This window comes from Rousettus aegyptiacus, unplaced genomic scaffold (assembly GCF_014176215.1).
Source record: "Rousettus aegyptiacus isolate mRouAeg1 unplaced genomic scaffold, mRouAeg1.p scaffold_m13_p_13, whole genome shotgun sequence".
NCBI lineage: Eukaryota > Metazoa > Chordata > Mammalia > Chiroptera > Pteropodidae > Rousettus > Rousettus aegyptiacus.
The window spans coordinates 33,596,586-33,623,129 of record NW_023416288.1 but is presented as its reverse complement, the minus strand read 5'-3'; the positions used below and the strand labels follow the sequence as shown (position 1 = coordinate 33,623,129).

Below are 26,544 nucleotides of genomic sequence, written 5' to 3'. Positions count from 1 at the left end.
TGCATGAGTGTATAATATAGTGGTAAAGAGATATGTATGTGATTAAAATACACGAGTTCATGCTCAAAGTCTTTTTACTAATTCCATTGGGTGTATATATTATATATAATATATGTGACATTACATAGAGAGAGATTATATATAAACAATCACATTTTCTTGTTCATTTATCAGTCAGTGGACCCTTAGGGTGTTTCCATGTCTTGGCTATTATAACTACTGTCACAATAAACATGGAGTACAGATATTTCAAGACAGTGATTTCATGTCCTTTGAATATATACTTGGAAGTGGAATTGCTGGGTCATATGACAGTTCTATTTTTAATTTTTTGAGGAATCCCCATACTGTTTTCCATAGTGGTTGCGTCAATTTATAGTCCCACCAACAGTGAACAAGGGTTCCCTTTTTTCCATATCCTCTCCAATGCTTATTATCTCATTTTTTTCCCCTGAAAATAGCCACCCTGACAGGCGTGCAGTAACACCGCACAGTGGTTTCGATGTGCAAGTCTCCCTGGTGGCTAGTGATGCTGAGCACCACTTCCCATGCCTGTTGGCCATTTGTAAATCTTCTTTGGAAAAAATATCAATTCAGGTCCCTGGCCAATTTTTAAATCAAATTATTTGTTTTTTTTTTATGAGTTCTTTACATATATTCGATCTTAACTTCTTATCAGATATGTAGTTTGCAAACATTATCTCCCATTTCATAGGTTGCCTTTTCATTTTGTTGTTTTCTTTGCTCTGCAGAAGATTTTTAGTATGTCGTGGTCCCATCTGTTTATTTTTGCTTTCGTTGCTTGTGCTTTCGGTGTCATATCTAAAAAATTGTTACCAAGACCAATAATGTTAAGGAGCTTCTTCCCTATGTTTTCTCCTAGAAATGTTATGGCTTCAGGTCTTCCATTTAAGCCTTCAAACCATTTCAAGTTAACTTTTGTGAGTGTTGTAAGGTAAGAGTCCAGTCTCATTCTTTTACTTGTGAATATCCAGTTTTTCCAGCACCATTTATTGAAAGACACTATCTTTTTCCCATTGAATATTCTTGGCTCCTTTATCAAATATTAACTGACCATATATGCATGGGTTTATTTCTGGGCTCTCAGTTCTGTTCCATCTATGTGTCTGCTTTTATACCAATACCATACTGTTTTGTCTACCACAGCTTTGTAATATGGTTTGAAATCAGGCTGTATGATGCCTCCAGCTTTTTTCTTCTTTGTTAGGATTCCTACGACTATTCATGGTCTTTTGTGCTCCCATACAAATTTTAGGAATTTTTCAATTTCTATTAAACATGTCATTAGAATTTTGATAAGCATTGAATTGAATCTATATATGGCTTTGGACAGAATGTTCATTCTGCCAATCATGAACATAGGACATATTTTCATTTATTTGTGTCTTCTTCAATTTTTCCATCATCTTATAGTTTTCAATGTGCAGATCTCTCACCTCCTTTAACTTACATTAAACACAGAGAGAAAGAGTGATGTAATCAAGATTCCAACTTCGGTCCCCTTAGCAAGAAGACTGACTAGCAACTAGCTATCGACGAGACATCATTGTGAAAATCCAGAAGCTGGGAGTGAGGCTGAAGCCCTCCCAGGTCCACAGAAACTGAGAAGAACCACAGAAGAACTGAGAAGGGTGAGAGGAGCAACGGCACAGTGCCACCCCAAGAGGGCCCCCCATGGCCTATAGTTTCTCCAGTGGGAATAAGGCCCAAGTGGACATCCAGCTCCCTGAGCAAAAGCTTCAGCCTTTCATCATTGACTATAATGTTAGCCTGGAGCTAACATAATTTTAAATTTTCAAATTTTTCTTCTATTTCTGATTTCTAATTTCATACCATTGTCATCAGAAAAGATACCTGATATGATCTGTTAAAACTTGTTTTGTAGTTTAATACATGGTCTATTCTAAAAAATGTTCTGTGTGCACAATTATTTAGCCCACTGGCCTTGGCTTCAAGAGTAGAATACTCAAACAATTATTCCTTAGGTGAACATATATGTGCCTATTAGGTACAAAGGACTAAAGGTAGGCAATTGGAAACCCAAAATGAAACTCCATCCTTGGGGCATACACTCCAAGACCCCAAGTAAATACCTGAAACTGCACATAGTACTGAACCCTATATGTTCCCGATATACACATGCCTATGATAAAGTTTAATTTGTAAATTAAGCACAGTAACAGATTAACAATAATACTACTAATAAAATAAAGCGATTATAACAATGCACTGAATTAAAAGTCATGGAAACGTGATCTCTCTCTCTCTCTCTCTCATAACCAATCGATAACCGAGATGGCTACCATGTGTCTATCTAACGCATAGGGAGTGTACACAGCATGGACACACTTACACAAGGGGATGATTCTCATCCCAGGCAGAACGGAACAAGACAGCGCAAGACTTATCGTGCTAAGAATAGCATGCAACTTTAAACTACTGAATTATTTATCCCTGGAATTTCCCATTTAATATTTTTGGACTGTGGTTGACTGTGGGTAACTGAAACCATGGATAAGGGGTGGGGGACTACTGTACCATTATTTCTAAGGTGTGCAAGTTATCAGTTTATTGGCTCTGAGCATGGACCAAAGCCCCTTGGAAACACCAGAGAACTCCAGGAATCTCCTGTCCCGCTCTACAGCAGCAATCCCTTTCCCCTTAGTGATTGGGGTAGACTGATTTCAGCCAATACAGGACAGCCAAGGTCCTGGAGCAGCTCTCGGGCCAGACCCCTGTGTTCTCCAAAGCTTGATATATTGTCAGATCCTTTGGCATCAGGAGAAATGAAAAAATTGTTGTCCACTGAACAGTCTGTGGGGCCGAGGCAGAAGAAATTTTGTAGAAAGGTTTAAAGGTGCGAGAGTACGAGTTACAAAAAAAATAATTTCTCAGACACTGGAAACTTTGGTTTTAGGAACCAGAAACACATCAATTTGGGGATTAAATATGACCTGAGCATTGGTATCTGCGGCCTGGACTTCTATGGGCTGCTGGGTAGGCCAGATGTCAGCATGGCAGACAAGAAACGCAGGACAGGCTGCACTGGGGCCAAACGCAGAACCAGCAAAGAGGAGGCCACACGCTAGGTCCAGGAGAAGTATGATGGGATCATCCTTCTTGGCAAATAAATTCCCATTTTTATCCAAAAGGCCAATAAAATTTTTCAGTGAAACATAAAAAAAAAAAAAGTCATGGAATCACTATATCAAAGAGATATCTGGACCCCCATGGTCATTACAGCATTACAAACAATAGCCAAGACATGGAAACAACTTAAGTATCCATCAAAGGATAAATGGATAAAGAAAAGGTGGTATATCTATCTATACAGTGGAATACTATTAACCGATAAAGAAGGAAATCCTGTCATTCACGGCAACACAGATGGACCTTGAAGGCATTAAGCTAAGAGAAATACATTAGACAGATGATGTATATGACCTCGCTTATACGTGGAATCTTAAAAGAAAACCAAACTCATAGAAAGAGATTAGATTTGAGATTGCCAGAGGCAATGGGTAGATGGCGAGAGAATTGAACAAAGGCGATCAAAAAGTGCAAACTTCCAGCTATGAGATAAATAAGCACTGGAGATACAATGTACAGAATAATTAGTTAACAATGCTGTATTGTACATCTGAAAGTTGCTGAGAGAGTAAACCCTAAAAGTTCCCAACACAAGGGGAAAAAATTGTAACTATATGAGGTGATGGATGTTAAAACTTATTGTGGTAATCATTTCACAATATTTACAAATATCAAGTTATTACACTATACAACTTAAACTTATGCAGTGCTGTATGTCAATTATATCAATAAAACTGGGGGAAACTTTTTTTAAATAGTCACATCTGACGAGAAGTACTATGTTCCTCAAAAACTTACCAAATACCACTTGGTTAAAGATCTCTGTAACAGTTAAAAGAACACCTACAGAGTATAATTTATGCTTTGCACTATTACCTACTTCCTGTATATTCATTCCCTGCAGGTTGAAGGTCTAGCTCTAAGGGTTCAGAATTTTTATCAACTCACATACAATATTCTATGCATGAATTTTTTTTATTCCCAAATTTCCTCTTCCCTGTTGGATTACTGGTGACACAAGAACATTAAGGTAAATGGGGTGGTGAAAGAGAAATCAACATGTCAGTAGAAAGGAGATCTGAAACCGGTGACCCCACTGGTGGCAGTGATATACCTAAGAAGTAGGTCATTCTGAGCACCTGTGTGTAGGTGGCTGTTCTGTGTTGTTGGGTTCACATACACATCGCCTGATGGCCTGAGGTGGTCAGCATTAAATCACAAAAGCCTAGAATAAGGAGTGTTGGTCAAACAAATAGGCCCGATCCTGACATTCCCAAGAACCTTTCAGATGGGGAAGCATTTCCAAAGAGAACAATTGTTTTACAAAGATCCGACAACGAATTTTTTCTTGCCTGTAGATTTTATCTATAAATAATAACAAAGATAAAAATAAGCACTTATATTTTCCTACATTTTACACTCATTCAATCCAAAATAAAACTTCAAATCCACTAGGACCTGGGCGCTATCACCACATATCGCGGTCCCTCGACCCAGAGTTGCCCCAACTTCCCTGGTATCACAGCCCTCCGCTTACACGGTCACTAGCCATGCAGCTTCGCGAGATGTCCCTGATCAAATGTATTTTGCTCAGTTACTACCTCCCAGGAATAAAGCAAATCATGAAGCAAAAGGACAAACGTCGAGTACAGAGAACAGGTAGAGTATGGAAAGTACTGGAAAGTCGGATACTTGAAATAGGCTGGGCTAACAGGGTAGTCAATGGGAGGGAATTTAATGAGCCATCCTGAAAACAGGAGAGGCAAAAGGGTTAGGATGGGCTTCTATGAGAAATTGAAGGGAAAGAAATGTATAATGGGGTCAAAGAAAAAGACAAGCCATCTAATTCGCCACTCCCAGGTTTAGTGGGTGATGACTGCAGGAGTGGGGAGAGAGGAGCAGGGACCAAGGACATAAAGTTACCACCTTGCCTACCCCATGCACGTCAGCGGACACTCGCCTAAAAGCCACAGTGCCAATGAATACCCATGTATGGGTTGATTGAAAAGTTGTAAAACAGACGACGGCTCTGCTACACCTCTCTTCCCAGAGGTGGCGGCCCATCTGGCCCCACCATCCCTGTGTTCCTGCAGGCTCAGTTCCAGCCTCTCCCCAAACGGAACCTCCCCTCATCCCGCCCTTCTCGGGGGCTCCGTTCTCAGCCACCACAGAAACTCGTGGCCCTGTAGGTGCAGAAACGTGCTTCACGTTTGCTTCTGGAATGGGGGGAACTGAGGAAATCGAGGTGGGGGCCAGGTCCTTGGGGACGGGGCAGGGCAACTGCAGGCGGACCTGCGGGTTGGCCAGGCCCACGCCCACCCAGGGCGGGAAGAACCCGGCTCCGCTGGGCTCAGTCCCCCGAGCTGCGCTGGCGGAGTCCTGCCGAAGCCACCTTCGCCACCTTGGATCTCGCCGTCCTGTCTCCCATCCCAGCGGGTGGGGCGGGGGAGGAGGGAGGGATACAGGTCGCACACACTCTCCTCTTCGGGGTCTCCTCTACCCTGCACCCTTGCCCTGTGCTCTTCCTCCGCCGGGTCCACGAGGGACAACGCCCGGCGGGGCACACCGCCGTACGGGCGGCCCTCCGGGGAGACAGCCATGCGGCTGCCAGAGGGCGCCCGCGGGGGCCGGCGGCTGCGGCCGGGCCTGGGCGGCGGGTGCGTCTGCTCCGTTCTGGACTGGGCGTGCGGTCCGGTCTCCTCACCTCCGGTCCTGTTTCCGATTCTACGGCTACTGAGCTCCTGGGCTGGCTTCCCGCGAGGCCTCGACGAGCCGCCCGCCACCCCCTGCCCGCCCTCCCGAAACCCGCAGCACCGCAAGAATGCATTACCTAGCGCAACGGTCACAGTCGCCGTCATAGGCACCCTCAACCCCACCCCTGGCCTGCAGAGGTCCCTCTCCGGCCTTACCTCATCCGCACCTGCTCGCAGGCTCCCCGGGCCGCAGGTGCGGAAGACCGCGGAATTCCACGCCCCGCAAAGGCCCGCCAGCCCTGGGGAGGGGAAGGAGAGGCGCGGACCGGTGCCTCTCCCAAGCTGATGTCCCAGGTGCGTCCGAACCCGAGGCACCGCCGGCCGGGGCGCTGATGGCCCGGCAGGCTCGGCCGCAGCTTCTGGCCTCAGCGCCCCCCTCCAAGTCCGAGGGGTGGGTGGGATTCTCACCCGTTGGGGTCCCACTCACGCTGCACCCCTGATTCTCCACCTCCCTGCAGAGGGCTTCTCTCGTTCAAGATCTCCGAAGCCTTTGGAAGCATAGCTGCTGATTCTGTTGGATAATGAATCTCCCTGCTTTTTAGAAAGAGCTTGGAGTTGGGGGTGGGGGCGATGAGCTGAGTTTTCTTGAATATTTATGATTAAATCTGAGGCGAGAATTGAATTTCAGTCGATGTCCACGAAGTGGTGGCCTCGTATGGACCTGCAGGTCGTCCACATAGCATTTAGACTGCTCAGGAACATTTCACTTAGTGGATGTTTCAGCTGAAATTCATTTCCACTGATCTTCAGTTCCTATTTATTAGAGATGTGACATCTGAGGGTCCACAGAAGGGATCTCCGTGAGGAAGGAGGCCCCTGATTTCTACACAGCGTTGGGTTGAACAATTTATCAGTACAAAGCATGTTTCCTGCCTGGCCTGAGGTGGGAGGGTCAGTGTGATAGCCACCAAGTCAGTCCACTCCCAAACCAAGTCTGCCCTCCTTTTCTCTTCCAGATTGTGTCTTTTTAGCCAAGAAGCATGGAGGTTATTCATGGCAGGCCTTTCCGCTGCAGGGAGCTTGAAGGGGCTGACATACTGTCAGACACCCTTTACTCTAATGAACTGCACACACCGCTACAAACATCTACTCGTCCAACAGCCTCAGAGGACAGGTAAAACCAAAACTACAGAAAGCAAACATTAAAAAAGGTTTTAATGTATTTGTATATTTTTACATGTGAGAGAAAACACTTATGGTTATGGGGCTTTTTTGTTTATCACATCATAAGAAAGACTAACATGAAAATTAACTAAATCAAAGGGTCCACAGCTGTTATGAACCGGATAGTTGTATTTTGTGTGTATAGTTTTAAACAGTAGATGTCAAATTCATCCACTATATTTTAGAACTTCAGAATGATTGGTTCCTTCATTTAGAAATTAATCTATTTAAAGAGTAGTGTAGTGATTCCCAACACCTGGTCAAAAATACTCTCAGAATCTGTTATTCATAGTTGCTGTCTAAATTTTTGCTTTACCAAATTGTCTATAACATATTAATGACAGGTTAATTAAAGAATTGCTTCTAACATATACTGAGTGATTACTATGTGTGGGCACTGTACCAAACATTTTCTACATAGTAATTCTTTTACTCCTCACGACAACCCTATAAGTATTATTATTATCCCTATTTTACATATGAAGTACTAACAGGTACAAAAAAGTAATCTTCCAAGATCTCACTGCCAGCTTTTGTATTTACTTGAATCATTTTGAGGGAGAAAAAAATTCTCAAAACACTTGAAATGTGAAAAAAAAAAAAGCCTATGTGGTTGATTCTTCATCATGCTCATTTTTGTTTTTTTTAAATTTCACTTGATCAAACCTCTCATTTAAGTATTCTTTCTTTAAGAAGTCATGCAGGAAGTCTCCTAGGTTCATAGTTTAAACATGTCTAAAATGGGACATCACTCCCACACGGGCAGTCCACTCTACTTTTGAATGCTCCTGGTTGCTAAATAATTTTCTTTCTACTGAGAACATTATTCCTCCTTTTAATTTCTACCTGATCCTGGTTCTTCTCTCTGAAGCTATGCAAAATAAGAAAAATCCATCATCTCCACGACAGCCGCCCTTCCAGAGTTCGAAGATCCCTTTGGCTCTCTAAGAGTTCTCTCCGCCAGACTACACACTGGTTCTCAACAGACTCTCTGCCTTCTTGCGTCTAGGCTTTCACTGTCCTGATCAGACTTGTATGAATCACTCCAATTTGTAACCATGTTCTTCATATAAAAAAAGAAAAAAAAGCTTTTTTTTTCCTAATTAAAAAACTAACACATTCCTTCTAAGTAGTTTAGAGATCATGGAAATCCATTCAGAAAACAAATTTTCCATTTTCCCAACAGAAAAAAATTATGAAATTAAAGCTCAAAGAAGTAAACCTCTGTACTTCCTCTGCTCAGAAATAATAATGCTGTTAACATCTCAACATGTCCCCCCCCATTTTTTTTTTAAAGATCATATGAAACATATTTTTGTAAACTATTTTCACTTAATGAAAAGGAATGTTTTCATGTTTGTGAGAAAGAGGACTTCTGCTGAATTTGTCCTTGCTGTACCTACCTACCTACTCTTCTATTGTTACATGACTCCCAAAGGTGGCTGGCTGTCAGCCCCAAATTCCTATTCAGGTCCAAGGGCCATCCCTTGAGTTACAGGAAAACCTTAGTAAGTCATGTGTAATCTAGACATGAGCAGTTGACCCTAGCTCAAAAGCAGCAATGTGAGGTTTTATATTTGGCCAAAAGGGATCTGAGCAGGAATTTAGGGTTGCCATACCCGATCGAATTCTCTATCCCCTCGGAAGTATTCGTCTCAGACTTTTCACTGAAATTTTGATCCTTTCTACCTAAATGGTCCTATGGTTGGTTAGTAATTGGCTCAAAAATCCTTTAACTGGCATGAAATTTAAGAGGAGCATCTTTGAGAAAGTAACTGCTTTTCATTAACTGACTACATAATTAAACACATGTTCATTTTCCTATAAACTATAATAAGGTATTATTTGAAGCAATATCTAGGTGCAAATCTACCTCTTAATAACTAAAACTTTCTTTCCCTTTTCTGCCATGTGAATTCTTTCCTTTCATAGTCTCGAATAGGAAAGCTGAAATGATAGTGTATTCTCAGAACCCCGCCTAATAACGCCCTCTTGAGAAGCAGCTGGGCAGGGTACAGACACAGAATCTTGCTTTCTTTTAGTGTTATTCTTCCGAACTGCTCTGGAAAGTGTCATCAGGATAACATTGGTACTTCTGTTCTATCAATCCTGAGGCTTCTTTAGACCAGGTTACGGGTCTATGGCTCCCATCTCAAACCTCGAAAGCAAGACAAAACAGCAATCTCCTAGCTTTTAGGAATTACCCTTCATAGCGATAAGGATGAGCACGAGTCCTAGCATACATTAGCTCTCAGCAGCTTAATTTTCTAAACACAGATGCACTTACAGGCATGCCTTTTTTAAATATTATAATGCATTTTGAACTAACTCGGCAATTTTAACAGAAATGCCAAATGGTTTTCTCATATCAGCCTACTTTTTTTCCTTCCAGAATAGGTAACACAGTCTGGCACCACTGCTACCTAGCTTCGGTGTGCAGACGGGGTGCACTGAAACACCTGGGAGGCTCTAGCTGTAGAGATTCCAGCTCACTAGGTCAGAGGCGGGTCTAGGGAATATGTATTTTTAGAAGTTTTCCGACTTATTTTGAGAACCACTGGGCTAGCAGAAAGCACTGAAAACAGCAAGAAAACCAGAATTATGGTGCTGGCTTACCTACTGGCCAAGGACTAGTTAATCTTTATACTTGAGTTACTTTCTCTACCGACATATTTTGGAGAAATTACAATAGTCACTAATATATATACATACTAATACATATATATATATATATATATGAGTTGATTACCTTTAAAAATGTTAATAGGTGATGTTCTTTCGTATTTCTTCCATTGAAAATTTAAGAATGGCAGGTACAGCTATTCAAAATCATCACAGATGCCTATCTCCTTTTTCCATACCTCTAGCAGGTTCTCTAGCTCATTAGGCAAACAAATATATCAATTAAGGAGATGCCTTGAGAATTGCTTTAAGACTTCATGATATGTTCCATTTTGTTTATGAGTTCATTCCTTTGTTTTCTGATTCCTGAATAATTTTTGACTATTAGCTCTCTAGCAACTAAAAATGACAGTATGTTTGTTCTGAGCTTTCCTTTTATCACGGCTTCCAATAACTATTGGCTAAATTCAGGCCCCCAAGTTTGGAATGTAATGCTTAAATTCTGTAAAATGACTCCACAGTAAGATATTGGTTCATTCATAGGGAGTATATCTTTCTCAAAAACAAGTAAACAATTTTATATGGCTACTGATTGCACCACTAATAATTTATTTATTTTTTTGTTGTTGTTATGGAGACATGTATTATTTAAGCTTTGAAACTAATCATAAAACTTCAATATTTTAATTAGTTCCTTCGAATAATGCTATTATTATTAAACCTAAGGAAGGAAATGTGAAACCCTAAAATAAAAGGGAAATATGACTTCTTTTTGCTTTGCCTTTTATTTTACATGTTTCTCTGCAACTTATTGGCTTTAGATAGATGTTGACCCAAATGAACGTTTAACACTTCTCTTTCTCATTTTCCTGGGACAATGAGAAACTGACATATGGGGTTCAGATGTTGAGAAACTGACATATAATTTAAATATAACTTATAAAAACTTAGATATTAAAGCTTACATTCTCATTAATCAAATGAGTTTAAAATTTTTTCACTTGTCATGTGCCCCAAACCATGTCTGTTGATCACAGTCATAGATCTGGTTAAGGCCTCAGAGGTCTGAGAGCAAAATGCCACCATCTTTTCTACAGCACCCCAAAGCAATGGTCTCCCAGATTCTTGACTAGCTAGTGCAGCGGTTGGCAAACTTCTTCTGTAAAGTACCAGACAGTAAATATTTTAGATTTTATAGTCTCTGTCAAACTACTCGACTCTGCTACTGTAGGGCAAAAACAGCCTTAGATAAGAGACGATATATAATGAATGGTTTGGGCAGCATTCCAATAAAACAGCAGTAGGCTGGATTTGGCCAATGAGCCATAGTTTGCCAACCCCCATCTAGTGACTTCCTGAGCTAACGCATTCATTTATAAGACAGTTCTGAGTGTTAGTTCTTCATTTCATTCAGCATATGTTTACAGGGGGGTTACATCAAGCCTAGCTCTGTACTAGTACAAAACAGAAAGCAGCTTCACAGTCCGTACCTCTCTCCCTGAGCTCCTGTCCCACGTTTCTAAGTCCAAAAGGTTTAATGGCCCCACAGGATATTCTTGTTTTCCTCTCTTGCTTTACTTTTCACCACAGCTCTTCCCTCCTGTGCCTCAAATTCCTGAATTCTATAGTAGCTCTACCGGTTTGGCCCCAAATTCACCTCTATTTTCTCAGCCCTTAAGATCTAGATAAGTTCCACTCGAATCTTTTATTCTACACCTTCCGAAAGTCCAAAGCCTTCCTAAGAATTTACCTGAATTCCTGGGATGGGGGTGGAGGGTGGCTCTTCCTGACTTTGGGTTCCTGGTTCCACTTAAGCTGCTTCCATCCACCATTTTGACTCAGACGCAACACTCAGTCATCTTCAGTTTTCTACAAAGACCTCATCCACATGGAGCATTTGTGAGCCTGGTACCCATCACTATCAGGGGTCAAGAGGAAGAATCACATCACACCACACAGTACATAACTTAAAGTCCCTTATTAGCCATAACGTCCACAGTCGCAAAAGTTCTTTAGCCTAACTGTTACCAGGGTTCTCCCGCTGACATTTCACCCAATGCAGACCCTAGCCTCCTGCCATCCTGCTGGCTTCTCTCTCTTTCTTCTCCCTTTACTCCCTTTTCATCTGCCTCTCAAAAAAGCAAAAAACCAAATCCCCACTTTAGAGTGGCTTAATTAGTCTTAAGTTGCTAGATCTCTTACCACACCCATACTTGCAGAGTCTCTGTCTCTACATCAAGTGGCCTAACACAATATTTTATCAAACAAAGCAGGTCTTTCCCTAAGGATCCTGGAGCCACATTGTCAGGAATTTTTGATTCCTTAACCTTTGTTATCTCTAGGCCTTTTTATATGTTATTCCCCCTGTCTGGAGTATTCCCTCTCTTCCACCTAGATGTCTTATTCATACTTTAGAACTCATCTTAGACAATGATTCCCCAAAGAATCCTTCCACCAGAAGGGAATCCTGCTGGTCCTGCAAGGTGCCTAGGGGAATACTACCTATCCTAGACCACTTAAATCCAAGGTCAAGTCATGGGCAGCCACAAACTTGGGCAGAAGACAACTACAGAGCTGGTTTACATCTAACTCACCTTTAACACAAGACTTTTGGGATCTCAGCTTATTGTGGGAGATGGTCTCCTTTAGATTCCTCACCTGGCTGATTTCTAAACCTCTCACCCTGCAAAGTCCTTAAAACAAAAATGAAATTTTCCAGAATCACCACTGCCCTACAGGAAACGAGTCTTCTGTCTTGTTTACCTCTCTGGATTCCTCTTTTCCTTCTTATGGAGCCCTGGTTGCCCTTCTGTCTTATTCACAACTAGCTCCTTTTAAGAAGATGTTTTTCTTTTTTCCTTCTTTTTCCTCCTTTTCAGCATTTTTGCATTTGTTTTATCTTCTCCAGGCAGTACAATAAGGTGAAATAGAAATAGAATTCAACTTCTCCAAGGTACAATTGGCTTCCTTTTTAATATTCTTATATCATTGTCTGCTCTCAAGAAAAACTACCTAGTCAATATTTGTTGAGCATCATATATTTATTTATAAGACACTATGCTATATCCTGGGGATACTGGGGTGAGTGTGGTCTCTGAGAATTTGTACTTCTAACAAGCTCTTAGGAGATGCTGATGGTGCTCCTCTGTGGTCCACACCTGGAGGACTGTTAGAGAAGCTCAAGGTAGAACTTAGGAACAAGTGCTGCTACCATTTACAGTACCTACCTTTTTTTTTTTTTAAGGTGAGGCAGCTCTTGGTTGACCTCACAGATTGCAAAGATCTCGTCAGCTTACGATCCTTTACTTTTTTAATTTTTTTACGCTTACAGCACTTGGTCTTCCTAGGTGGTCTCCTATCCAAGTACTAACCAGGCCTGACCCTACTTAGCTTCCGAGATCAGACGGGATGGAGCTTGTTCACAGTAGTGTGGCTGTAGACTTAATTTTTAAAAATTCAAAAGATAATCTATAGCCAAGACCAATCAATAGGGAAAGAATAGCCTTGTCAACAAATGGTGCTGGGACAACTGAATATCCACATGCAAAAGAATGAGGTCGTGCCCTTATCTCATACCATGCACAACATGGATCAAAGGCCTAAATGTAAGAGCTGAAACTAAAAAAAAAAAAAAGAAGAAGAAGAAGAAGAAAACATAGGAGTAAATCTTCATAATTTTGAATTTGGTGGTGTATTCTTAGATATGACACTAAAAGCACAAGCAACAAAACAAAAAATAGATAAACTGGACTTCATCGAAATTAAAAACTTTTTTGCTTCTAGCATACAGAACAGGAGACAATATTTGTAAATCATATATCTGACAAGAGACATATCTAGAATAGATAAAGAATCCTTGCATCTCAGTAACAAGACAACCCGATTTAAAAATTACGAAGGATCTGAATATACATTTCTCCAAAGAACATATACGAATGGCCAATGAGCATGTAAAAAGATGCTCAATACCATTAGTCATTAGGAAAATACAAATCGAAACCACAAAAAGATAGCATATCACATGCGCAATGGCTATAACAGGAAGGAAAAGGAAAATAAGTGTTGGCAAGGGTGTAGAGAAACTGGAACCCTCCTACATTGCTGGTGGGAATGTAAATTGGTGGAAATTTTCCACTGTGGAAAACGGTTTGACAATTCCTTAAAAAATTAAACACAGAATTTCTACATGACCCAGCATTCCACAGCTAGGTATATATCTAAAAAAACTGAAAACAAATATTCAGACAAAAACTTGCACATGCATGTTCATAGCAGCATTATTCACAGAGCCAAAAGGTAGGACGACCCAAATGTCCATCAACTGATGAATAAAGAAAATGTGTTATATCCATACAACAGAACATTACTCAGCTATAAAAAGGAATAAACTACTGATATGTGATATAGTCACAAAAGACCACATACAGGATTTCATTACTATGAAATATCCATATTAGGCAAATCTATAGAGCTGAAAAGTAGATGAGTGATTGCTTAGGGCTACGGTGGTGGGTGGGGAGGGTATGATGGCTAAAGGGTATATGATTTCTTTTCTGAGGTGATGAAAATGTTCTAAAATTATCATGATTATTATACATATTTGTGAATATACTAAAAACCAAGTAATTGTACACTTTAAATGGATGAATTGTATTCCATGTAAACTGTATCTCAATAAAGATGTTTAAAAGAAATAAGTACCCACACCTCAGTTGTAAAAAAAAAAAAAAAAAAAAAACGATACTCTGTAGGCCCTCGGGAATTTAACCTCATTCCTGCAGCAATCCTATGGTGCCTAAATAACCAGACTCTATCACAGTCTACGCAAGACTGAGAATTCTGTGCCCTGAAAATGTAACCTAAAAATAATTTTGAAGTTATAGAAATTTAATTGTTTGTCTTGGTCCATTCGGGTTGCTGCAACAAAATGCCACAGACTGGGTGGCTTATAAATGAGAAATGTTTATTTCTCACAGTTCCGGAGGCTGGATGTCGAGGACCAGGGCGCCAGCATGGACGTGTTCTGTCGGAAGCTTCTTCCTGGTTCATAGCTGGCACCCTCTTGCCCTACCCTCCCATGGTGGAAGGGGCGAACAAGCTCTCTGGAGTCTCTTCTAAGAATATCTGTCCCATTAGAGCTAGCCACCTCCCAAGGGCCCCACTTTCTTATACACCACACTGGGCATTAGGATTTCAACACATAAATTTTGGGGGTTACGAACATTCAGACCATACTATTCCATGCTGAGGATATTTCAAAAGTTCTTCTTATTTCACAGGTATCAGGAATTACGGGAGTCTCTCCACCAATGTCGGCTTCCATGGGGCGCTGACAGGGAATGTGGTGGGATGATACCTATTTCACTCCCTGAGGGACACAGGCCAAAACATGAATCTCCCTGTGTCATGGGCAGGGGACATCATCAGCATTTTGGATGTGGTGAAGAAACCTGGCCGAGGTAAATGATCTTTCTGCCCTTCTCATAGAAGTCTTGGTTGTTCATTTTTCTTTATTTCTATAGAGTCCTTTGTTCACTTAAATCTGCCTCCTGACTGATTTCTTTTACTATTTATAAGAAGACACAGATGGAAAACCTAATTATGTAATTTCTAATTGTGCAGTTTTAAAAAATCTATGTTTATAGATGTCCCTGCTGTCCTTAGAGATGTTCAAGTATTACGATCAGAAATTTTGATTACTTTCATTCCCCTGCTAGTCACATTTTATCTAAAACTAAATGGGAATATTCCTGAGAGAGATTAAATTAAACATGATTTTGCTTGAGCAAATGGCTGGCCTAATTTATACATATGTTCCAATTTTTTGGAACTTTTGATTTCTAATCTTCATTAATCTATGAGACATTATTTTATTTATCTATTTACTTATTTTATTAAGTTTATTTTTGAGGGGTAACATTCGTTAATACAATTATATAATTTTCAGGTGTACATTATCATTTGACGTCTGTATATTCTATTGTGTGTTTACCACCCGAAGTCCAGTTTCCTTCAGCTGCCATATATTCGATCTCCTTTACCCACTGCGCCCTCCCCTTCTCCCCCATACTTGACACTCATTACCCCGTCGTCTCCTTCCTCACCCTGTTACTCCTCTTCCCCCCCCCCCACTAGTAACCACTAGTCTATAGTCCATGGGGATTGTTTACAAGAATTACAATATTTCGATAATCATTTACAAATGTTAAAGTCACCCTTTCAGCAACTGTATTCAAAATACAGGTCAAGACTAGAGAGAAAACAAACAAAACAAAACAAAACAAAACAAAACAAAACAAAAACAAAAACAAAAACAAACCTGGAGTAACAAATTAAATGCGACATTATATACTAAAATTTATAAAATTTACTCAAAATAAAATCGATCAAAACTGCACATAGAGCCTCATTACTCCATCTTTACCTAACGATCCTTACCTAGTTTACTAACAATCTAGCTAACTAGTTTGTTGTTCTAAAGCAGTTAAAAGAAATAATTTAGGAAAGACAAGGAGCAGCTAGAGAAATGGTAAAAATAGGGACACATGGTGGCGGATGGCCTCCTCAAAGCCTCAGTAAAGCAATGAAAAGCAGACAAATGAAAACAGTGCAATTGGAAAGATGTGATACCGACTCACAGACGGTGAGAGCCTCAAGTTCATTAAAGCATTTGACAGATTTTTTGAAGGTCCCCTTTCACGGAACTCACTTTCTAATAAAACAGAGATTTATAATATCTCTGTAAAGTGGATATCGTTACCCTGGTTTTACAATAAACAGAGACCCAAGAGATTCAGTTCCTTTCCTTGGGTCAGACAGTTATAAAACTACAGAACTGGGACTTGAGTCCAGATTTATTTGACTCCAAAGCCCAAGTTCTATTCATCTGTTCACTCATTCATCGACTCCAGCTATTCATTTATCTAGTCAGTAACTTAAGCAATAACAAGCATGTTCTAGAGACTGATGGTGAAGCTCCTTATGGAATTTATAGTTATTGTCCCAAAATTTTATATAGTAAAAAAATGTACAATATTCTAGAAGAATTGTAATTATACTCACAGAATTCCAACATCTAAGAAAGAAAGCCAAAGACTCTTTTCTTAAGAGAAATACAGCTCGAAATGAGAGGTTCATGTCTAGTGCCTCATTAAATGCAGCTCGAGACACTGGTAGAGGAAATATTATCAACCCCAATTCGGATGCCAATCATCCCTGACTCAGAAATTCAAGTTAATCAATTCTGTTCTCTTCATATCATTTAATGTTAAGTGTTATCATTTTGCCATATTCATCTCTTAAAAAATATATTTAAGACAGTCCTATCTTCTGATAAAATGCAAATCACTTGACAAGCAACTACAGAATACGTTTTGGTTTCCTAAAAGGGAATAACTTATATCACAATATATTTCTATCTCCTCAAAAAGAGCCTTTTAAACAAAATAGCAAAATACTTTCTCACTCTCTGAGGGGTTAAGCCTCTCTGGTCCATACAGAAGCTTATCCCTACAACTGCACCCTGCCACCTTTGGACGGGATTTTAAGGGAGGTGTTGGGGTGCCGCACATCACCCCACTCTGTGTGAGAAACAGTGTCACTCCTTTGCCTCCCCAAGTGACATGTCTTTGGAAATTAAAAGTACCTACTTCTTAGGAAAATATGTGACTCCTTTGCCTCCCCAAGTCACATGTCTTTGGAAATTAAAAGTACCTACTTCTTAGGAAAATATGTGACTCCTTTGCCTCCCCAAGTCACATGTCTTTGGAAATCGAAAGTACCTACTTCTTAGGAAAACATCTAGGTGAGACGTCTTACGGTATGTCATCTGAGGTTAAGAAGTTCCAAGAACATGGCTTACTAGAGGAACTATAATTATACATACGCATTATATATACATGTTCTAATGCAATGTTAGTGTCATGTCATGTGGGACATCACTGTCCTTTCTGACACTTTTAGACATAACTATATCTAAGTAAAACCCTTTTAAAGGAATCTTAATGTTTCAGAAATTCTAAGCCAAGTCAGTCATTACCTGATTCACTAGAAAAATGAAGTTACAAAGTAATGAAAATGTATAATTTTCTTTTCCATAAATACTTCCTGTTATAAGTTTGGTGAAGTAGCATAATTTTTACTTTGTCTAAGAAAAAAAAATGGATTATTTCTCTTAATGTACCATCAAATGTTAAAAACCTGTTAAATAGATATATAGTGCTCTGTGAATTATAGAATACTTTGAAATTCCTGGTAACGAGCCTTCTTTAATAATTACAATAGAAATGATAGCTGTAGTTATAATACTTGAAGTTTAATATGACCATATGAAGCAAAATCACAGAATACACCTCTCCTGCTGCCTAAAAACATGAAACAAATACAGGATTTACCAGCAGCCCCCAAACAATAAAAGAACAGCCTTATGCCATTAATTTTAATATGCCAAGAAATTCTATGTAGTTTATTGCAGTTCCTAACTAAATGTTTCTCAAGAGGGCATCTGGGGTAGGACAATTCTTTTTCCCACACGTTCTAAGACATTTAGCATCTCCGGCCCTTTACCTATAAATACCAGCCGCATTCTGCATTCACTGTGACAAACGATGAAACCACCCACATATATTTTCAAACTCTCCCCAGAAGTGCTGGGGTCCAGAGGAAGCCACACTATTGGCTGAGAGGCATTAAGCCTAAACCCATCTCTACATTCCAAATGCATGTTGAGGAAAGGTGAGTCTATGAAATCTTAATAATTCTCCAATTTGAAGAGACGATTTAAAGATTGAGAAGGTAATCCTAATGGAAAAGAAAAAATGACTCAAGAGTAGAAGCCCCTATTTTAAAATGAGATTTCAAGAGAGATGATGTTCCGTAGAATGTGTGGTCTTCCAGACCACTGTGGACTTGAGGAAATGGGCAGAAGTCCATGGGTATGGGTCCTTCCCCACTGGAAGGAATGTGCCCTGTAGAGGACCTTTCACAGGACCTTGGACAGTCGCACCCAACACGCCCGGGCTCTATCTGACCCCGTATGAGCACCTCTCTGCCATCTCCATCCCACAGGCTGAAGAAAGATGGAGAGAATAATACTCAGTCATCAAGCTTGTAGCACAGACAGAAGGCAAACTGACCTTAGATGACAAAAACAAACAAACAAACAAACAATTCACCAGCACTGTATCATAGCAAATAGCTGGATTTACATTAGACAGCGCTGTCTAATTAAACATAAATAATATGAGAATGAATGGCCAGGCAACTTCGTAAATCAGGAAGAGAAAAAAAATGACATCACACATACACACACACACACACACACACACACACACACACGCGCGTGCGTAATCAGTCAGGAAAAAGCATAGCCCAGGAAATGAAAGTATATTCCCTATAAAAGGACTAAATAAGTATATGAATCTGATAAAAGACAAATAGACAACAGAATATTATAAAATGGGAGATCACAGGACTAAGAAAAAAATAAGAAAACAATGCAAAACAACTCAGAAATCTAGTAAAAAAAAAAAAAGGAAGCAGGAAGAAACAGAATAAATGTGACTGAAAATTGACAGTGGTGTTTAAGTACAATAAATCATGGGGAAGGCAGAGGAAAAGGTAAAGCAATAAAAATTGTGGATATGAAGTACAAGTAAGTCATCATAAGGAAAAGTGATGTTCCAAATGTACAGAATCTAACAAGTAGAACAGAAAAAGTTGCTCAGAGATACACAAGAAAATTCCCATGCAATTAAGAAAGAGCTAAATCTGAAGATCAAAAGAACATACCATGTAATGGAAAAAAAAAAAAAACCTAGAATAGAAGTACTGACTTTGAGATCAACCTGGTTTTATTACTGAATTCATAAAGAAAGTGTTCTTTAGACATTCAAGCAGGAAAGGCGAGGCCCTACAAGGAGGAAAAATGAGGCTGACCTCCAGCCTCTACAGCCTTCTTCAATGCCAGAGACATCGTCTTTAAAGTTTTGAGGAAAAGGAACCATAAGCCAAAGAGACTGCAGCAAAATTCTCGAGCGTGAAGGCTAGAGGCAGACTCTGAAGCACGAGAGAACTTGGAGTACGTAGCCCCCAATCAATCCTTCTTTAAAAAAAAAAAAAAAATCTGAAAACAAAACTTAACAAACCAAAAAATTAATCAAAACAAAGAACTCGCGAACAGAGCAGCTGTGGCAAAAGGGCTGATGGTGAACATCGAACCTGTCCAACATGATTTGAAAAGTTATTATTATAGAGCCAGGTAAATGCTATAAGCCCTGGCCAAGTTCAAATGATATAAACCACCAAGGCGACGTGACCGGGGAGAGGAAGTGGAAGCAAGGGAAACAAGGCTCATCTTCCCTTTCGTGCCTCAGCATCAAAACGCTCTAAAAAATAATGACTCCAACATCCTAAATGTGAAAAACTTTTTTAAAATTTTGCGCAGACCTTTTAGAAACGTGTATCTACATAGTGAAGAGATATTTACCTATGGTTCAGGAATTCCTTCAGTTCTACTTTTTCATCTCTTGAATGCTAATAAAATTTAAAATTATTATTATGATTATTATTATTTTATTTTTTTTGAAATGACATGAACTTTGAACCTATTCTTGAAACTTCACTTCTGGCTAGAGCTGAAGATCTCCCCATTCTCACTTCCTTACAGCTATTTTTTAGAGAGATCTAGAGTCACATTCTGCACGGTGGTATCTGTACGCACTTTTTCATAATTATGCAAACTTTTATGATGAGGATGCGCCATCTCTATGCCACACATTGTGCTAAGCGCTTTAGAGACATCATCTCATTTAAATTAAATTGCATTTGCTCTTTTTTAAGTTCATTTTTCCAATGAAGCTACTTTTGTTCTTTTTAAATTGAAATTAAATTTTAATTTCACAAGTTATTCATTTGTACACATTAGGATTTTTAGTTGCAAACAACAGAATCCATTTTGGCTAGCTTAAGAAGAGGCTCTACTCGAGAATATTAGGTTAACTCACAGGACTGGAGGAGGACTGGAGAAACAGGCTGATTGGCGAGCTTCCAGGAATAACAGCCTGACTCATCCCCAGCCCTGGCCTGGGTAGGGGAGCACCTCTGCTAGCCCTGGACACCGCTGCTGCTGCCAACTAGCAGTGCGAATCCCCACCGGGAGCCCGTGTCTCAGGCTGCTCACGTTCCCGTCAAAGCCCAGTGCAGATGCGGATGCCTGGCAGAACCCAGAGCACACATTTGCACCCTGGTTCCCAGGGAGGCTGGGAAGTGGATTTTCTGGATTCTACCCGGGGAAGTTGCTGTTCAAAACACGGAAAACTAGCAAAACGTTGAGAAAGTATTGGAAAGATGTTAGACAGCCATCAGCGCCAGTCACTGTCACCGTAAACAACAGCAACAACAATAACGTGCTTTTCTATTCGACCTGTGGTTCATGGACCAGCAGTGTCAGCATTACCTAGGAAACGGTGAATGCAAAACCTTGGACCCCTGCCCCAGATTAACTGAAACAGATTCTGCATTTTAATAAACTCCCTCAGGTAATTCTAACCATCGGCAAAGTTTGAGAACTTCTGCTCCACTGTAAGAAAATGCAACACTTGTTCATACAAATGAAAACATACTCGCTCACTTCCCAAAAGGGGAGACCCGAGTCTCGTCGGGTCCTGCATCCAGCTCCACATCTAGGATCTCCGGGTGGCCTTCACTCTTCTCTAGTTCACTTACAATCTTGTCCTGATAGTCCACACTTACACACTTCATAAAATAAACCATTGGCAGCGCACCCTATATGAAATAAGAAAAAAAGGAGAGGAAAAAATTACTTAAAATGTATAAAAGTATACAGGACACAGCAAGGAAATAAATATAAGCCGTGACTATAGTTCTCACTTCTACAGCTGGTCAGGAGGCTCTTGAAGGTGTTAACTTCCTTCCTCCACTACCTGTCCCAAGTTTTCTTGCCCTCAGCCAGTACCTGGTGGGGCAGCCCTAAATTTTGTTCCTGAGAGATCTAAGCTTTCAGTGGTTCTGGTGTCCAGATTCCTTAAGTCTTAGAAATCCTCCCTTCCCCGTCACTGCAGCAGCAGTCCTCTTGCCCTTGACATTAAGGATCAATCATCCCAGCCTACATGGTATAGTCCTTGTTTGTCTGTTTTCTCCAGAATCATAAGCAGTCCCAAATTACCACATCATCAGTCCAACTCCCAATTCAAAGGGACCACTGTGGTGTCCTCTGACGGAACCATTTCTCCCCTGCCCTCTACCAGCACAGCCCAAGCGGCTGAAGGGAAGTAAAATTCTCCTCAAGTGTAACAGAGAGTATAACAGTGAGAGGCCTCACTCCCTCTTCCACCCTTTGCTTTTTAGACCATGCATTCTGGCTATGGGGGAAGCTATTTATTGCTCACTGGTTCAAAGTGTGTGCCACACCTCTGTGGGACAACGCTCAGCCATAACTGAATCTTCAACAGGCTATCCTGCAAATATAAGACCAGTGAATCCTTATTTCTTCTGTGAAAATTAAGAATGCCATCTTAAACCAACATTACTTGTGACATTCCTTGGTGAATAAGGCATTCAGTAAGTACATTAATGATGTAATTGGCAGGATAGTGAGAAGGAAAGGAAAATCCACATTTAGAAGTGTCTAGTCCTGCGAGGATAAATCACCTCTTTCATGATGGAAGGCTCCAGTGTAATCAGCCTTCCACCAGGTGGCTGACTAGTACACCCAGTGAGTTTTTTCTCTATGAAGTATTTAGAGTTGGTAAATTCTGCTGGCAAACTCAAATGTGTCTAGGTCAGTTCTGATGAGGGAAAGTTCAGGTTGCTGACTCTATACATAACTCCTGTCCCTGCCCCATGATAACTTAGTTTATGAAGTCATTAAGCAAGCACTTAGGTGACTGGAGAAAGCCTGACTGGTGCCCGCAGAGCTGGTCCTTTTACCTACCTAATTAATAAGAACATTCTCAATCACGGGGTTCTCTCAATGAGCATTTTAGTGGGATACAAAGAACCCTCATGCTCTACAGCCTTTCTGAGAGGCTGGGAAAGCAAGTTTTTTTTTTTGGAATCTACGTTAGGTAGATGTGATACAGGGTGGATGTTCAAAAGATTTGGGGCAGCCACGAGGGATAGCTGAGCATAACAATTTATATTAAAACATTACACGCACCAAGAGTGAAGGCTAATGTACACTATGGACTTTAAGTGATGATGACGTGTCAGTGCAGGTGCATCAATGATGATGAATGTACCTCTCTGGTGGGAGGTGTTGACAGTGGGTGCGGCTACACATGTCGGGGGTAAAGGGTACATGGGAAATCTACTTTCCCTCAACTTTGCTGTGAACCTAAAGCTACTCTTTCAAAATAAGTCTTTTATTTAAAAAATTCTAAGATAAGGTCGAGTCTCCTTTGAGCACCACCCACCAAGCCCAGTCTCCTGCCTAGAGAACCACTGTTGCCATTTTGTGCCTCCTTTTACACCTTTTGTTATGCATTTACATAATTATACATGTACCCCTTGACAATATATGGTACTATTTTGTTTATGTATCATTTAATATATAGTATTGGGAAACTTGGTTCATTTTTTCTCTATATAATACAGAGACTGTAAATACAGTTCTATCTCACTCTTTTTCATTTCTCACAATGTTCCACAACATGAATGCATCATAGGTTATTTAGCCATTCTCGTAATATTTTCTTTTTTGCATTAACTATATGTAATGAACATGTTTGTACATGCCTGCTTGAGCTATTACACAAACGTTTCTTAAGGGAAAATCCTAAGTGGAAGTTATGGGTCATAATATATAAATATTTCTAATTTTAATATATAGCCCAAATGCTTTATATCATGTCAGTTTCTGAAAGTATCCATTTCCCCATACTTTTAGCCAACTGTATTGTATCATCAAATTGTATAATTTTTGCCCATCTAATAAGTATAAAGGGTATCCTGGTTATCAGAATGAATTTCTCTGTTTGAGTATTTTTTTCTGTTATGTTTTCTTATGTATAGCCATTTACATTTCCTTTTCTGTTTATTCTTTTTCCATTTTTATTGTTTGTCTTTTAGCTACAGGTTCTTATTAGATTTTTATGTTCTGGATATTAATCCTCTTTACATATCTTTATTGCAAATATTTCTTTCAATCTGTTTGAGCTTTTTGCTGTCCTGTCTTCAATAGCTTTTCATTTGATGCTATCAGATTTCCATTTGGTTTTTGAGTTTTAAAAGAAAAATCTTATTTAAAATGGTTTTCCTACCACCAAGAAAAAAATATTCTTGTATATTTTCTTCTACATTTTATTTGTATAGATTTTTTCCCAATTCTTTAAATTTATTTTGCAATTCTTCTATATTTTGTTTGTATAGGTTGTTTTCCCTCAATTCTTTATTTTTTTTTTCAGTTCTTTAAATTTTTAATCCAATGAAATCTGTTGTTTTCCAACTGGTTAGTGAATTTTTCCTGCATTTGTTGAAAAGTAAACCCTTTTCCACTGATTAAAAATATTACCTTTCCATATGCACAAAGTCGTATTGTGTCTTTTTGTCTTTTCCTATCTCACCATTACACTGTGTTAATTTGAAAAGATGTCCAACCTAATATTTTCTTTCTTTTCAGAAAGCTTCCTTTTGAACAACTCTATTATTTGACGCAGAACAAAAAAAGTGACATCTATGGAAGTGATTCTTTGTAAGTCTGGGGCTTCTTTTCCTTATGTGAGATCAAATAACATTTTTAAGTGGAAATGAGTTATATAAGGGAAAAAAAGCTCCAAAATGGGACCTTTTAGAAAAACAAATGTTCCTTTTTTTCAATAGAGATAATAGCAATAGAAACAAGACTAAACAAATTACAAAAAATAAAACAAACTAAAAACCCACTAATAGTTTGTGGCATTAAAACAAGAAAAAAATAAGAATACAGAATAATAAATGTTTGAGTGGTTCATACAGATCTCCTTGGTCCATTCTTTGCCTTTGATCTAGTTACTCAATTGAATAAGAATCTGTCATGTTTCTTAAAAGGCTCATAGAAAATGCCCCAGTGCCCTTGAAATAATTTTATTCAGAATTTTATGAGAAGTTAATTATGACAATCTACAAGCAACAATTAATAAATAAAATTACTTCCTAAGTCTCTTTTTTAGATAAGGAATACTTGTTCATTTATCCTTTGCTTAGAGGAATTATTTTCTAGTAATTAAATTATTTTTCACTCTTTGATATAGTTTGTTGTATATAATACAAAAGCATACATTTTAATTTTCAGATAAAAATAAAAGACTGGCAGTACTGAAGCAACAATGAAAATACCACTTCTTTGCCTTTAACTATTAGAATTTTTAGGAATCTGTTTCTAGGAAAGAAGTTAGTATAGAATTTGGCCACAAGAGGGAGCCAAAAAGACATAAAATTTGTGGTTGCTAGGCCCTGTTTATTATACCCTTTGGGATTACTAAACTGAAAAGTAGATATATAGTGTGGCAGTGGAATAAAAGACTGGTTCAGGTCAAGGAATTGGTGTCGCTGAGCACTTTTTCTTTTTCATTCATTTCACTTTCAATCTTTGAATCTCTTTTAAAAGGTTCTCTTTTATTTTTAATTTTTTTTCCCCATTTCAAACCAAATCAATTTTAGGCATATACTTACCAACATCATAGCTAAATTTGTCAAATGAAAAAGTTTTTAGATGAAGATTTAATGTTTCACAAATAAGAGCCAATCTAGTCGCTGCAGACCCCTTGGATTCTTATACTCATTGTCCCCAACTCAACTGGAAATACAATTGGAAGACAAGACATGCTTTTTTAGTTCCAAGACTACAATGAAGAAAGATATAAACTCTTTATGGTTCATGTGAATCATGTATTTATATTATAGACTAATAAAATTATATGACTAATATACCGTTTTCTAAAAATTAAAGAGTATACTCAATTTTACTGATCTTTACTATCAACTGATTAACATTCTGTTCATTTTCATGCCTGAAATATTTCAGAAATATGTGCACAGGCTGAAAATATTTGTTAGAATCCAAGGAAAGTGGATGACAATCTGTCCCTGGTATGGACTTTGTCGCTAGGCTGCAGTATTATTTCTTGGCGTGCATGGCTCGGAGTAATTAGTAAATACACAACTTTCGAAGGAACCGACTTGGAAAAGGCATGCCTTTAGGACCTTGTTCCGTTTTGTTCTAGCCTGTCAGCTGGGAGAGATCAGCGATCCTGGGAAAAGGGACAAAGCACACACAGTCCTGACACATCTTCCCCGAGCAGGCCACACGCAGGTCACTGTAGGTCAGGTAATCGCACCATATGCATGGTGTCGGGCTGCCTCGGAGCACTCCAGCTCCTGCCTGCCTAGGAGGGTGAATGCCATTGGAAGGAGTCAGTCCCACTCACCACCCATGTCACGTCTCTTGTGGGACTGAAGTTAGAATAGGCAGAATGGAAAAAAAAAAATCCATCAATGGACAGCTGAGATATGATGGCATCATATCTCTGGTGAATTATTCAGTATTCCAGAAAGTCAATCAAGATATTATAAAGTCAATACAACCTTAAAGACACTATTTGGAAAATGGATACATCTTTATTCTTAAGCAAGTTTCTAATAGGAACATAAGCTTTAGAAAGATCTTAATATTAATTAGGATTTATTTCCTATTTTTATTCTAGGATGCCCAAACCACCTAATTCAACAGTAGGGTGAGTATACAACTTATATTTTCCTTCTCTGTTATAATCAAGAAAAAAATTTTTGTCAGTCCATAGGTTAGTATGAGGACAAATGAGACTTGTCATGAAAGGTTTTAACAAGCAGAAGGGGAGGCTGATACAAGGTCAAGGTGACAGTATTACTGATTTCCCTC

The 26,544-nt window shown here is 39.4% G+C and overlaps 1 protein-coding gene, 1 long non-coding RNA gene and 1 pseudogene across 2 annotated transcripts in view; 1 reads left to right on the top strand and 2 right to left on the bottom strand.

The window, feature by feature from the left end:
* LOC107518130 overlaps positions 1 to 26,544 on the bottom strand; it is a 389,106-nt gene that overhangs the window by 357,206 nt on the left and 5,356 nt on the right. The window contains exons 2-3 of the long non-coding RNA XR_004953935.1: positions 21,272 to 21,434; positions 6,021 to 11,568 (exon numbers count right to left, since the gene is read on the bottom strand). This is a non-coding gene — a long non-coding RNA (uncharacterized LOC107518130). The remainder of the gene's footprint in view (positions 1 to 6,020; positions 11,569 to 21,271; positions 21,435 to 26,544) is intronic.
* The window catches only part of CUNH7orf31 (chromosome unknown C7orf31 homolog), a 34,501-nt gene continuing 14,033 nt past the window's right edge, over positions 6,077 to 26,544 (top strand). Inside the window, exons 1-5 of the mRNA XM_036230417.1 lie at positions 6,077 to 6,158; positions 6,821 to 6,978; positions 14,930 to 15,109; positions 24,289 to 24,360; positions 26,351 to 26,380. Of these exons, the coding sequence (XP_036086310.1) occupies positions 6,845 to 6,978; positions 14,930 to 15,109; positions 24,289 to 24,360; positions 26,351 to 26,380 (416 nt within the window). The 5' untranslated portion in view covers positions 6,077 to 6,158; positions 6,821 to 6,844. The remainder of the gene's footprint in view (positions 6,159 to 6,820; positions 6,979 to 14,929; positions 15,110 to 24,288; positions 24,361 to 26,350; positions 26,381 to 26,544) is intronic.
* Positions 12,973 to 13,091, bottom strand: LOC118611263 (annotated as a pseudogene).